This window comes from Sceloporus occidentalis, unplaced genomic scaffold, assembly GCF_023333645.1.
Source record: "Sceloporus occidentalis isolate IW3139 unplaced genomic scaffold, rSceOcc1.0.p SCAF_8, whole genome shotgun sequence".
In the NCBI taxonomy this organism is placed as follows: Eukaryota; Metazoa; Chordata; class Lepidosauria; order Squamata; family Phrynosomatidae; genus Sceloporus; species Sceloporus occidentalis.
This window is the reverse complement of record NW_028316988.1, coordinates 15,980,597-15,994,562: the sequence shown is the minus strand read 5'-3', so window position 1 is coordinate 15,994,562 and position 13,966 is coordinate 15,980,597. Positions and strand designations below refer to the sequence as shown.

The 13,966-nt window shown below is 46.1% G+C and overlaps 1 protein-coding gene across 1 annotated transcript; it reads left to right on the top strand.

Moving 5' to 3' along the window:
- Nucleotides 1-1,678: 1,678 nt before the first annotated feature.
- On the top strand, nt 1,679-12,408 carry LOC149308024 (glutamine synthetase-like). The gene is made up of 7 exons (XM_089534944.1): nt 1,679-1,777; nt 4,951-5,125; nt 6,428-6,589; nt 7,342-7,488; nt 10,676-10,803; nt 11,451-11,650; nt 11,988-12,408. The coding sequence occupies exons 2-7, from the start codon at nt 4,960-4,962 to the stop codon at nt 12,337-12,339; spliced, it is 1,155 nt and encodes a 384-aa protein (XP_089391070.1). The 5' UTR covers nt 1,679-1,777; nt 4,951-4,959; the 3' UTR covers nt 12,340-12,408.
- The last annotated feature ends 1,558 nt before the right edge of the window (nt 12,409-13,966 follow it).

Sequence of the window (13,966 nt, the reverse complement as noted above, 5' to 3'; positions counted from 1 at the left end):
AGCCATTGATCAGGTCCAAAAATGTCTCCTCTTGAGTTTTTGTGATTCATACTCCTTGCCCAGTACTAGACGTAATTTTTCTTAAGTTGGAGGGAAATGTAGTATCATGCCACTAGGAAAAAGGTAAATTGTTCTGACAAGGTCCTTTCCTGAGTTTAAATATCCCTGACCTTTTGCTAAGATGAGGGAGTCATTTTGCTTCTTCCAGCGCCTAGAGCCACCCTGAGCTTTCTCCTTTGGACGATAATATTTACCGTACCAGCCCCAACCAGAGTACTGGCGGTTAGCTGGACAGAAATACTTGCCATAGGGCAAGACGAATTCTTTCCTATGGGCCTGCGTTGGTAGTTTGATTTTGCAGGAAAAACACTATTTTAATACAAGTGGCCACGGACCAGCATTCCAGCCGAATTCTCCGGGGCTTATTTCCAAGCTGATATCAACAGGCCTGCAGCCTCATCCCCTCCAACATTTCACAGATCAACCCTGGGACATGTGTGGCCAAGCGGCACCAAAGTGCGGTCAAGATGGCCAAAGTTATGACTATGGAAGGACATACAAGTTAAGAGAGGCTGCAGCAATTTGCTCTTGCCCCAGTCTACTGGGAAGCAAACGTCTCTGTATCACTGAGCCATGGCTGTCAAAGCATGGTCAAGCTGCATTCTTTTTGCTGGGCAGACTGGACCTGAGACCAGAGGTAATGCAGAACCCATCTTAACTAGTAGCCACTGAGCTTTGGTGTCTTTTGGAACATCTTGCAATCAAAACTCCAAAAGGCTTGCTCTGTTTATTACATCACATGGTGCTGCTGTTGCTGAGGATCCTTCTTGTCTTTCTTTCTCTCTCTTTCTCTCTCTCTGACCCATGCTCTCACTTTTCTCTCTGTCTCTCTTCTATCTTAACCACCCCTTAGTAGGGTTTCTCCCTGCACTTTCCAACCACCATGAAGGCAGCTGAGTAAGAAGGCAAAATCCTGGTTCCTCAGGACTCCTTGTTGATGAACAAAATTCTTCCCAGACAGCATAAGAAAAGGTCAGGTGAGGTTATTGGGTCTTTGTCTTGTTGCTGGGATTGTTCTTTGCCTGCTATTTTTATTTCTCTTTTGGCTGGACACCCCTAAAAATCCAACCTGGAATTTGCTTCTTGGTCAGGCTCAGTATGGAGGACGTTTTGGGATGCCTCCTGGACAGAAGGTTGAAATGGAGGACATGTCCTGGGAAAAGAGGACATCTGGTCACTCTGACTGAGAGGTGTCCTGTGCTTGAGTCATTTTTAACTTACGGTGACCCTAAGACGAACTTATCATAGGGTTTTGCTTGGTATGATTTGTTCAGAAGGGGTTTGCCATGGCCATCCTCTGAGGCTGAGAGAGTATGACTTGCCCAAGGTCACAAAACGCCTCTGGGCATGTGCAGAGTGCAATTTTTTTTCTAACACAAAAGTATTGGCTTTGGAGAGGAGGCTTCTTACAAAACGCCTCTGGGCACGTGCAGAGTGCATTTCCCCCCAGCCCCAAAGTCTTGGCTTTGGAGAGCAACTATGGGGCCCAAAGAAAGCTATGAGGAAGGAAAAGAGCCAGCAGGCAAATGGTGTCACCATCCTTTTTGGAAGGGAAACCTGCCCGCCTCCTTTCTGGGCCCTGGCTCCTCCTCTGCCCTTCGGGGAAGGGAGGAGAGAGGACTGGCTATAAAAGAAGGCAACTGGGCAAGCTGGAGGTGGCTGGTCCGGGACTGGGAAGGAGGAACCTCTGCGCAAAACCATCAGCGCCCAGCGGAAGGTAAGCAGATCTTGCGGGCAGCCTCATGGCCAAGCTGGGACTCGAACCCTGGCCTCCAAAATCCTAGAGCCCAGCCGTCCCACCCAAAGCCACCCACAGGGAAGACTTCCAGGGCTTTAGCAGCCTAAGCCTTGTCCCCATTTAAGAAAAACCTGCCTTTGGAGAGAGAGGGATTGGCATGCCCAGAATCCACCGACAGGAAGACTTTCAGGGCTTTTGCAGTGAATCCCTAAAGAGGATTCTTTCCCCGATTTAAGAAAAAGAAAAAAGATGCCTTTGGAGGTGGAGGATTGGCATACCCCAAATCCACCCACAGGAAGATTTTCAGGGCTTTTGCAGCCAGTCCCCAAAGAAGATCCTTGTCTCCATTTAAGAAAAAACATGCCTTCGGGAGAGTGAGGGGTTGTCATGCCCCAAATCTGCCATCAGGAAGACTTCTGTCCCCAAACTGTTGTCCCCATTTGGGCTGGGGGGGGGGGGGGAAGGCTTTGGTTCTTGTTGTTGTGTGCCTTCAAGTCGTTTCCAATTTGTGGCAACCCTAAGGGGACCCCATCAGGGGGTTTGCTGGGCCAGATGTGGGCAGGGGAGGTTGGCCAGGGCCTTCCCCTGAGGCTGAGAGAGTGTGACTGGTCACCCAGTGGCTTTCATGAGGCTTCCTCCCAAGGAATCCCTTGCTGGTTATGGCAGCAGGCAAGCTGGACCTGGATGCGTAAAAACGCACGGAGGATGGCGCACCAAATTTCTCTCTTTCTCCCAGTTGCTTTTCTTTTTCTTGCCGAGGGGGGCCCTTGGCCCACCTTGCCCACCCCTCCAAGGGCACGATCCCCCAGAAAAGAGGGGGGAAACACCCTTCTTTCCCCCTTGCCTTGCAAGTTTGTGAGCCAGTCTTCTGTCTCTAAAACCTCCTCCTTGCTTTCCATCAAGCACAAGATCCTTGTTGCCTTTCACCTTGGCCCAACTTTTCTTTTCGGTCTCCTCCACGTGTGACTCTTGAGAAGCAATGGGAAGGAAGGAGGGTCTCTTTTCTTCTGAGGAGACCCATGGAAATGGCTGTAGCTCCTCCTACTTAACACCAAAAGCCCTCCCCAAGTGGCTTGCGAAACTGGCCGGTGCGCACAATGGAGTCTTTCTTTCTTTCTTGCAATCGCTTTCTTGCACATTGAGAGACAAAAGGACAGCTTAACTTGTGCATATTAAAACCCTCTGGGGGTCAGGTCGGTGGATGATGGGAAATGATGCTCACATTGTGGCAGCATTTTAGTCCTCTGCCCAGAAGGGGTTGGAGCCTGTAAACGTGTCTTTCTGTCCTAAGTCTTTGGAGACTTGACAAAGACAATCTTTCCAAATGCATCTGAGGAAGTAGAGTGAAGTGTAGGAAAGTTCATGATGCCAGTTTCTTTATTTCACTTAGTCTCAGGTGCTACAAGATCTCTCTACATTATTATTATTATTATTATTATTATTATTATTATTATATCCAAATACATCTGAGGAAGTAGAGTGAAGTCTAGGAAAGTTCATGCTGCCAATTTCTTTCAGTGAGTCTCAAAGGTGCTACAATAGCTCTCTACATTATTATTATTCCCACTATTATTATTATATCCATATGCATCTGAGGAAGTAGACAATTTCCCTTTGCTCTGCCCTGCAAAATCTTTTGCTTTTCTTCCCACCTGCTTTTTATTTTACAACCTGAAGAAACGTTCTGTTGGGCTTGTAAAACTCATTCGTAATTTCGTGCCTTTTCAAGGTGGTCCCTGATACACACCGTTTGCCTGTTGTTCACTTTAAACCGGAATGAACAAATCCCCTTGGCTTGGCCTTTGCATTTCACTGTTTGTTTTTCCAGTTCCCTTGCATGTTCATTGCTTCCTGGTTCTTTTCTTTCCATATCTCTCAGGAGGGGAACAACTTGGGACTGACTTTGTATTTGATGACCAAAACTGATATTCCTGCCTAGTGTATTTGCTTGCGGCATAAATCGATCTGTGGATATTTCCATCATGCCAGGTCTAAATACCCCAAAGGCACCCGCTCCTGTCTGAACTTGGAAGCCAAGCAGGGTCAGCCCTGGTTAGTACTTGGAGGGGAGACCACCAATGAATACAAAGTGCTGTAGGCTCTGTTTCAGAGGGAGCCAGCATAGCCTAGTGGTTTGAGTGTTGGATTATGACTCTAGAGACCAGGCTTCGATTCCTCACTCAGCCATGAAAGTTGCAGGCTCTCAGCCTCAGAGGAAGGCTATGACAAACCTGATTGGATTTGTTGTTGTTGTGTGACTTCAGGCTGTTTTCTGACTTCTGGAGACCCTAAGGCAAACTTATCATGGGGTTTTCTTGGCAAGGTTTGTTCAGAGGGGGGGTTGCCATTGCTGTCCTCTGAGGCTGAGAGAGTGTGACTTGCCCAAGGCCATCCAGTGGGTTTCATGGCCAAGCTGAGAATTGAACCATGGTCTCCAGCATTGTAGTTCAACACTCAAACCACAACACCACACTTCATTAGATGCTGCAATTTAATCCCTCTTTGCTTGGCCCTAAAGCTGGTTGAACTCTGGCTGACAAATCCTCCCTCGCAGGGATGGGGTTGTTAAAGATGTGATCTGACACCTCCTTTACCCCACCTTGAGCACCCACAAAGAAGCATCAGCCCCACCCTGGCACTTGGGTGTGTGCAACTGTTAATTCAATCATCCTCTTTGTGGCCAGGAGGTGGGACGCCTTTTTCAGGTCAGCTTTGCATCCTTCTGTCTCCATGAATAACTGTTAGAGCCAAATGGAGTTTTGCAAGACCCTTGCGCCTGCAGGGGTGTTTGGACAAAAAGACCCACTGAATTTTGGAGTCTTTTGGCTTTGTTTGTTTTGATAAAAAGATAAACACTCACCTTCAGCTATGTTTCCAAAGTGGATTTGCATAAACCTGGGTTAGCAAAGGGCTCATTAGATGTTGCTGGATTCCAACTCCCATCACCCCCAACTAGCATGAGGTGGGATGATGGGATTTGGAACTTGGCAACAATCTGAAGGGAGAGCAATACTCTCTGCTCCATACAACTAGCTTTCCAAACTGGGTGACTTCTCAATGGAGTATGCTTCCTAACAGATCTGTGATAGATCTATAGATCTGATCCTTTTTTGAAGATTTTCTAAAAACCTTCTTTTTTCTTCTTCCTTCAGATTGCCATCATGTCTGTCTCACACAGTTCCAGGCTAAACAAAGGGGTCAGAGACCAGTACATGAAGCTACCTCAAGGGAAAAAAGTCCTAGCCACATATATCTGGATTGATGGAACCGGGGAAGGCCTTCGCTGCAAAACCAGAACCTTGAACAAAGAACCGAAGAGCCTTGAAGGTAAAGTCTGGGACCCCATTTCCAGTTTGGTTGGCAGCCATTTGAATCTGCCATCTTAATCTGATGCCAGTCTTGAGGGCTAGAAACCTGAAAGGCTAAATAGATCACTACCAATTCCAGAAATCTATACCATGGAGACATGGCAGTTAAAGTGGTGCAAAACCGCATCAATCCTGCAGTGTGAATGCACCATCTGATAAGCCACTGATTGGCTTGCTGTGTGTCTTTCTGGTTTTAACTTCATATAGTTTTGTCCGATGATGACGTAGAAAGCATTTTTTATCTCCTCCTGGTGATTTTCAATTGGGGTTGAGCTGCGATGAGGTTGACGTCACAGGATTGTGCAAAACAGTTGCAACAAGTGGGAGATTCATCTTGGCAACGCTTATGTTCTGACCACAGGGAGTGGAGGAAGGGAGGCTAAGCTCATTCTGGGCATCTATTTATCACCATGGCCTTTTGGTTACAGGAAACGTCAGCAAGCAGTGAGCAATCTTCCAACTAATTCAAGGAGGTTAAATCTCAAAAAATAATCCGGATTAATCATATATCCGAACCTGTCATATATAGAATTATCCCAGGGGTTGATCTAATTCAGCATTCTTGATGGCAATTGGCAGACGCTGCCCAAGGTTTCAGAGAGGGCACATGTTTCTTGCCCTGCAAGAATGGGACCTGGGCTATTTGCCATGCAAGGCACATACTGAAGGAATGAAGAGGGTTGGTAAGGGTTTTTTGTGTTGTTGCTGTATGCCTTAAGTCATTTCTGACTGACAGACCTATCATGGGGTTTTCTTGGCAAGTTTCTTCAGAGGGGGTTTGCCATTGCCATCCTCTGAGGCTGAGAGAGTGTGACTTGCCCAAGGTCACCCAGTGGGTTTACATGGCCAAACCCTGGCCTCCAGAGTAATAGTCCAGTGCTCAAACCACTGCAGCATTCTGGTTTTTTATTTAGTCCGTGTGTAGGCCTAAATACTCTAGAAAGGCACCATCTTGGAAGCTAAGCAGGGTCAGCCTCTGGTTAGTATTTGGATGGGAGATCGCTAATGAATACCAGGTGCTGTTGGCATATTTCAGAGAAAGGGACTGGCAAAACCACCTCTGAGGATTCCTTGCCTATGAAAACCCTATGAAATTCATGGCGTCACCACCAGTCAACAGGCAACCTGAAGGCAGAAACACACACCTTGTGTTATTACATGTTGCTCTCAAGCTCCTTTGGCATTCATTTGGTTATAAGGCAGGTTATACATCTTCCAGACGGAGAGCTGATCAAATGTCTCCTCGAATATCTTTTGCCAGATCTCCCCGAATGGAACTTCGATGGATCCAGCACCGGCCAATCCGAAGGCTCCAACAGCGACATGTTCTTAGTACCTGTTAGGCTATTCAGAGACCCTTTCTGTCTGGATCCTAACAAGCTTGTGTTGTGCGAGGTTTTGAAATACAACCGCAAGAGGGCTGGTGAGTCTCCTTTTTAGCACTCTTCCTTCATTCCCCCTTTCTTTCTCTTCACACACACATACACTATTGTAATCTTTCTGTGTGCTGCTTGTGGAAGGAGAGATATTGGCCAACTCTTGTGATGCAGTAGACACATATATGGAGATGATAGATAGATAGATAGATAGATAGATAGATAGATAGATAGATAGATAGATAGATGTGTGTGTGTATCTAGATACACATATAGATAACATATTTACACATACATTATTTTAAATCACTGGATTGTAAACTTTCTGTCCAAAGAAGGAATTCTTGTTACATTCATTCTGAAATCCGTTTCAAAACCTCCAAAGAAGGAGACTCCACCACACTCAGAACCCATTATCAAACAGCTCTTGCTGCCAGGAAGCTCTTCCTAATGTTTACTTGGACTCTCTTTCCCTGTAGTTTGCATCCATTGTTCTGAGTCCTATTCTCTGGAGCAGCAGAAAACAAGCTTGCTCCATCCCTGCAAATATTTAAACTGGGCTCCAAATGGTGAAAGGTCTGGAAACTATGCTCTCCAAGTTGTAGCCAACGGGCACAAATGTGGTGCCAAATCCCTGGCACACTAGGAGACCTGTTGGTCTGTGTTCTGGGATTCATAGTCTGATCTGTGAATGCCAGAGCAAAAACCCCAGCGTTCCCTAGCAGAACATTCTCAGTCGCTCCTCAAATGATAAATCTAGCATAAGACAGGGATGCTCAAAACCTCTCCTTTCCCACAGAAACCAACTTGAGGCACACCTGTAAGAAGATCATGGACATGGTGACGGACAGCCACCCTTGGTTTGGGATGGAGCAGGAGTACACTTTGCTCGGCATCGATGGGCACCCATACGGCTGGCCTGAAAATGGGTTTCCAGGCCCCCAAGGTAAGCAGAAGACTCCCTGCTTAAATGCATTTTAATTGTGTGTGTGTGTTAATTTATATCCCATTGTAATCTTATCATCATCATCATCATCATCAAGTTTATTTGTCTGTGGCACAACAGCCATTACAAAATAAGACAAAAGCATTGCAGGAAAATTATAATAGTACAACCAGAAAGCTTGCCAGAAAAGTATCTACAAAGTACAAGGAGAATACAAGAATTAACTCAATGAAAATTACAGGGGAAATAGGGCTCCAACAACTGGTAAGCTTATCGTAAATTCCCTTGAGTCTGTATTTTGGGGACAAAGACAGGAATGAGATCAAATCATATACACTATTCTTTTAACCTGAGACAACACCTCTCTAGGAATCTCCAGGTCCTTCAGTGCAACTTTTTTGACATCATCTCAGTTGATCATAGAATTGTACTGGAGGACCTATAAATGCCTAGAGAAGTGTTTTCACTAGGAACCTCTAGGTTCTCCAGCACAACTCCATGGTCAACGTCTGGCAGAGTTGCGCTGGAGGACCTAGATACTCCTAGAGAGAACATATTGATCAAAACCGCAAATAACCAAATCCGCAGAAGTCAAAGCTGCAAATGTGGAGGGCCAACCATAATTGAAATGCACTTGAAGCAGCAATGGAATACCTGTTGGCATTTAACCCACCCTTTGGGCCTAGCAGGAGAATAAAAGAAAGGAAAAACCAGCTCCCCATCTAAAGTTATAGTCGACATTCGTTGGCCAGTAAGCCAAGACGGTTGAATGTGGCAGATCTATAAATAGACCACCGTCCTCTGATATGTCTGGTGGCTTCTGGCTGATAAGGAGAGGCAGGCAGCTCGTCTTGCACACCCAGCGGCTGAGTGCACTCTTGCTTGATCCCTTCCGAAAGATCTTTTCTTTAAAAAAGTAAATAGCAGTCTGGTTTCCTTGTATCACCCTTTGCCAGCTCTGTCATCTGGTTGCCTGCAAGTCATCTGATCTTTTCCTTCCTGAGCTTTACTTCGCAGCTGGCTGAGCAACGTTCTGCAAAACTTCCCAGGCCAGAACTAGTTTTGCTTGTGAAGCTTCCACCCCAGCTCTTTATTTTATTGGTTTGCAAATGCAAAATGCAGTACAACTCATAGCCATGGGACCGGTACCTGTGGTTTCGCTTGTGGCTGTGTGCCTTCAGGTCATCCCTGACTTATGGCGACCCTAAGGCAAACCTACCATGGGCTTTCTTTGGTAAGATTTCTTCAGAGGAGGTTGGCCATTGCAAATCCTGAGCCTGAGAGTGTGTGATTTGCTCAAGGTCACCCATTGGGTTTTATGGCTGAGTGGGGCATCAAACCCTGGTCTCCAGAGTTGTAGTCGAATGCTCAAACCACTATGCCATGCTGGCTCTCGTGGTTTCGTTTATCCACATCTGAAAATATATGTCCTCTTTAGACGTAATCCAGGTCCTATCACCCATGGATATAGGAGTTGCAATGTATTTCTTGATTCTGGGCCCTTTCATAGCAGCGTAGTAGGCCGGTTTTGAAGGGCAAACACTCATCCTAACAAAACCCACATCTCTCCCCACCAAACTGGAGACTCCCAAAAAGCAAGCAGCTGGGCTGAACCACATCAACAGAACAATGTTCAATTAGTGTTTGGTTAGTAAGATATGGAAGTGTAAAATCATACCACACATACAGAGAGAATTACTCACCATATTACTACAAACATATTCTGCTGGCTGCAGAGGAAGCAGTGTCGCACATAGGGCAATACTGCAAATTACGATTATGGACTGCGCATCGCTGTTGTGCATTGCACAGTGGCATTCAGCCATTGCCCTGTGATGTGCAGTGTTCCTATTCTGCGTGGAGGCTGCATAGAGGATTGCACCGCATCTCCATTTGCAGATACTTACACTATGCTGTGGACGTGTCAGATTGCAGCTTTCCTCACCTACCAGGAGCAGGTGTTTTGTAAAACGAATGAGTCTTAATTCCCCACTCAAGACCAAGTTGCTCCACAATTCTTTGCAATCATGGACAGCCAAAATGTATATTGTTTTCTGGAAAATCCATCCCCTTTTTACAGACGCTGAGGATTGCAGCTAAGCTTAGAGCAGACAAGGCAGCCTGTGGGTAGCCATATATGTTAGGGTCCCTGCTAATGAAAGTGGCTGATGCTTTAACCCAGAGAGCCCTGGTTCCACTACAATCTGAGTATCCACTAATAATTTTGACCCATTAGATTTCATAAGGGGAACTTGGAAGTGGGGTAACCAAGCCCCCACATTGGGAGAGGCAGGTAGAGGAATGCATAGAAGAAGAAAACTAAATGATCTTCCTTCTTGTTTAAAAAAATATTGATACTTCCTCTTAAAACCAGTTTGGTGTATGTCAGCATCAAGGGAAAAGGAGGAAGGTGCAAGTTTTGTCATCTGTTCCGAAGGTGAAAAACAGTCTTATTTACACTTTCTCAGCTGCTCTTTGGAACAGATCTTTCCTAGGAGGGTAGAAGCAAAAAGCGGAGATGAAAACCACAACCGATACAAAGCAGTAGAGCAACCGTGGCAGATTTAAAGCCTAAGTGAAAAACATCCTGAGATATATATATATATATATATATATATATATATTGCCCCAAGCTTTTGTTGTTTTTAGCATGCTGGCCGGCACTTCCAGTGAGTCGCTTTTTAGAAAAATGAGGCCCTTGTCCTCTAATTAAAGAAAGATTTGTCAGTTAATCATATGAGGTTTAATTCGGGCAGATGATGTCAAGGAAAATCTCTTTTTATTTCTGCAATGAGGGAAGGCAGAGTTGTGAAGAAAAATAGCCTTCCCGTCTTTGCAGAATCGCACAATGGAGGCAGACTCAAAAGATAACCCTTCCTATATGTGTTGTGAGAAGAGAGTCTTTCTTAATATGGATTCTTAGGAAAGGCTTCTGCCTTTTTCTTCACCTGCAGTGGCACCTGTTGTTTCATTCTGCCTGGATACCAAAAAGATCCACTATCTTGGAAGATGGGCTCTTTCTTCACCTTTCTTATAAAAAGAAATGCATCTTCTTATGATGCTCCTTTAAACCCCAGTTGCCATCTTGAGTCACGTTGGCTGGAGATGTGCCCAAGAGCTCAAAGGATGCTAAGGGGGGGCAAGGGGTCGGTCAGCTTGAATGAACGTGTTGTGGCTTCCTTTCCAGGACCCTATTACTGTGGAGTCGGGGCAAACAAAGTCTACGGCCGTGACATTGTGGAGGCCCACTACAAAGCCTGCATTTACGCCGGGGTAGAGATCTGTGGCACCAACGCAGAGGTCATGCCTTCTCAGGTATTTTGCAAAGAGGATGTAACCTATTTCTACGCTTCCCTTTGGAGTCTTCCTCACCTGCAAAGAGAAAGAAGTGGAGGTTGAGGGAGAGATGCAGGCAAAACTTGAGACGTGTGACACCATTGTTCCAACTTATGGCAACCCTATCACAGATTTCTTGGCAAGATTTGTTCCGGGGAGGTTTGCCATCGCTTTTCCCTGAGGCTCAGAGTGTGTGACTCACCCAAAGTCACCCAGTAGGTTTAATGCCTGAGCAGGGAATTGAACCCTGGTCTGCAGAGTCATAGTCCTACACTTAAACACCTAAGAATACTCATTGGGTGAGTATTCTTAGGGACCTTGACCTAGGTAGCCATAGGGGCATTGTATCTGTGACTTATGTGAAGTTGAAGGCTTTCAGGGCCAGCATCCATAGCTTTTTGTGTCGGGCTTTGTGGCCATGTTCTAGAAGAGTTTATTCCTGAAGTTTCGCCAGCATCGGTGGCTGGCATCTTCAGAGAATGACTTAGTTTTGCCTCTAGATTCCTTAACGACTGCTGAGGACTAGAAATATATTCATTTTAAAACAAACCCAAAACCAATCACCACTACTGCTGGATGCTTTCTGAAAAATCTCATCTTTTGTGTGTCTCTTTCCTTTTTCGTAGTGGGAGTTCCAGATCGGACCTTGCGAAGGGATTGAGATGGGCGACCATCTGTGGATGGCGAGATACATTCTGCATCGGGTCTGTGAAGATTTTGGGGTGGTAGCCACCTTGGACCCCAAACCCATGACAGGCAACTGGAACGGGGCCGGATGCCACACCAATGTCAGCACACTGGAATCTAGAGGAGCCGGTGGGATCAAGTGAGTAGAGTTCCTGTCTAGGCAGAAGCTTTCATTTCTTGGGTGAACTTCAGAGGAAGGGGCTATTTTGAGTCAAAGTCTGGTACCAGGACCGCCTCCTCCCATATAATCCACTCCTTCAATTCAGGTCCTCTGGCGGACATTTACTCGAGTCAGGCAGGACTAGTCTGACTGCTGCATCAGCCTTGACTATGTCTCTACTCTACTTTGTAACCACTCCACCACACTATTCTTTCCTGCTGCTCAGAAATTGAACGCATGGCCCACCAAACCCTTTCTGCTTTGGTGCCCCCTCGGTTGGTTTCTTGACCAATCTCTCCCTAATTTTCATTTTTAGGTTCATTGAAAGCGCGATAGACAAGCTGAGCAAGCGTCACCAGTACCACATCCGGATGTACGACCCTCGGGGAGGCCAGGACAACACCCGGAGGCTTACGGGCCATCACGAGACCTCGAGCATCAACGAATTCTCTGCTGGCGTCGCCAACCGTGGGGCCAGTATCCGGATCCCACGGCAGGTCGGGCAGGACGGGTGCGGCTACTTTGAAGACCGCCGGCCCTCGGCCAACTGTGACCCGTACGCCGTTACGGAGGCCATCGTGAGGACCGTCCTGTTGAACGAAATGGGCGACGAGCCAGAAGAGTACTCAGATGACTCCCGGTTGCAAAGAGCAACGGCCAAAGACTGATGCTTCTTCGTGGCTCCTGTGATGTTTTCCCTGCCAGTTATTAAACTTCCACCATCTTAAGCAACCTTCCTTTCTGGTGTTGTGTCCTTTTTAGAAACCACCTCTCTCTCTCTCTCTCATTCTCTCTCTCTGTACACATATACACATATACAGCGGGCCCTCCACATTTGCTGGGGCTATGGAGGCCATTGTGAGGACCATCCTGTTGAACGAAACAGGTGAGGAGCCGGTTCGTCGACAGCTGTGCGACACACGGTTATGTCTCTGGGTTGTGGCTTTGCATTTAGTTTGCAGAAGGTAACCAAAGCACTCAGGCCCTAAGCAAACATGATTGTGTGCATCTAGCAGGAGTCTGCAAAAGAGATGAGTATGTAGCCTCACTTGACTGCCCTTCATGGTGCATGGTTTTTGTTTTGCAGTGAATGCTTTACTTCATTAGATTCAATCTCCTTAAGCGCACAAAATCAACCCAACCAGAGGAGGCCAAAAATTCCACCCTGTTTGGACCTAGGAAAAGAAAAAATTGGACTTACTTGTAAAGAAATAGAGCTGAGTAGCTTTGCAACATCCATATTCAAGCCTTAGAATGCATTGCATTATAATGAATACAACATATTCAATTATAATGTATTTTAACAGATCTTGCAGCACCTTTGAGACTTTGAGATGGAAGTTGAAAGCCTGAGCTTTTGTAGAGTTGCATCTACTTCCTCATCTCCAAATGCATCTGAGGAAGTAGACTCAAGTCTATGAAAGCTCATGCTACTAACCTCTGTCTTTCAAAACACATATCCAATCATTTGGTTTTCTTTAAGGGGGTTTGCCATTGGCAACCTCTGAGGCTGAGAGAGTGTGATTTGCTCAAAGTTGCCCAGTGGGTTAACATGTCCGATCCACGATTCGATCCCCGATTTCCAGAGTCATAGTCCAACATTCAAACCACTATGCCATGCTGGCCCCTAAGAGCTTCTGCTATCTTGTCTTTTTAAGAATTCAGTTTCCGCATTTGGTAGCATTTTAACATAGCTGGACTATTGGAGGCTGTTGCTGCAATATGGCCTCTTGCCACGAGAGAGCAGCCTTGGAGTTTTTCTCTCATGCTCAACTTCCGGCAAACTAGGTTCACCTGGAACATCAACATGAGTTGGGTTGGCAAATGGGAACATGCACTTCATGTGCTTTGGTTGCTGCTCAACGCATTTGCTGGTGTTTCAGGGCAGAAAAACTGGCAGGCATGGCTGGCTGTACAGGAGCACTAAACTCTGCAATGCTTTGTTGCAGGCCACACTGGTTATTGTCTTAACATCAAAATGTCTTTGTCCAGAGGACAGAGTTCTGCAAGAATTATGGCCTTAATCCTGTTGGTTAGTTTTTCCTAGCATTGTTGTCTTTTCCAATGAGTCCTGCCTTCTCACAATGTGGCCAAAGCATGACAGCCTCAGTTTGATCCTCTTGGCTTCCAGGGAGATTTCCGGCTGGATCTGTTCTGGGACCCATTTCTTTGTCCCAGATCAGGAGGTTGGCAATTGGCTCAGATTAAGTTCTGACATGATCCATCACCAATCCTGGAGTCCCAGGTCATAGTCTTATGGGTGGTGGCACATGAGGAGAGCATATTTGCCATGGT

Bases quoted from the DNA above. Each gene is read 5' to 3' on its own strand.
- LOC149308024 (XM_089534944.1), top strand. From the start codon at position 4,960: ATGTCTGTCTCACACAGTTCCAGGCTAAACAAAGGGGTCAGAGACCAG. The intron at 5,126-6,427 runs GTAAAGTCTGGG...ATCTTTTGCCAG, and splicing joins AGAACCGAAGAGCCTTGAAG to ATCTCCCCGAATGGAACTTC. The intron at 11,651-11,987 runs GTGAGTAGAGTT...TTTCATTTTTAG, and splicing joins AGAGGAGCCGGTGGGATCAA to GTTCATTGAAAGCGCGATAG.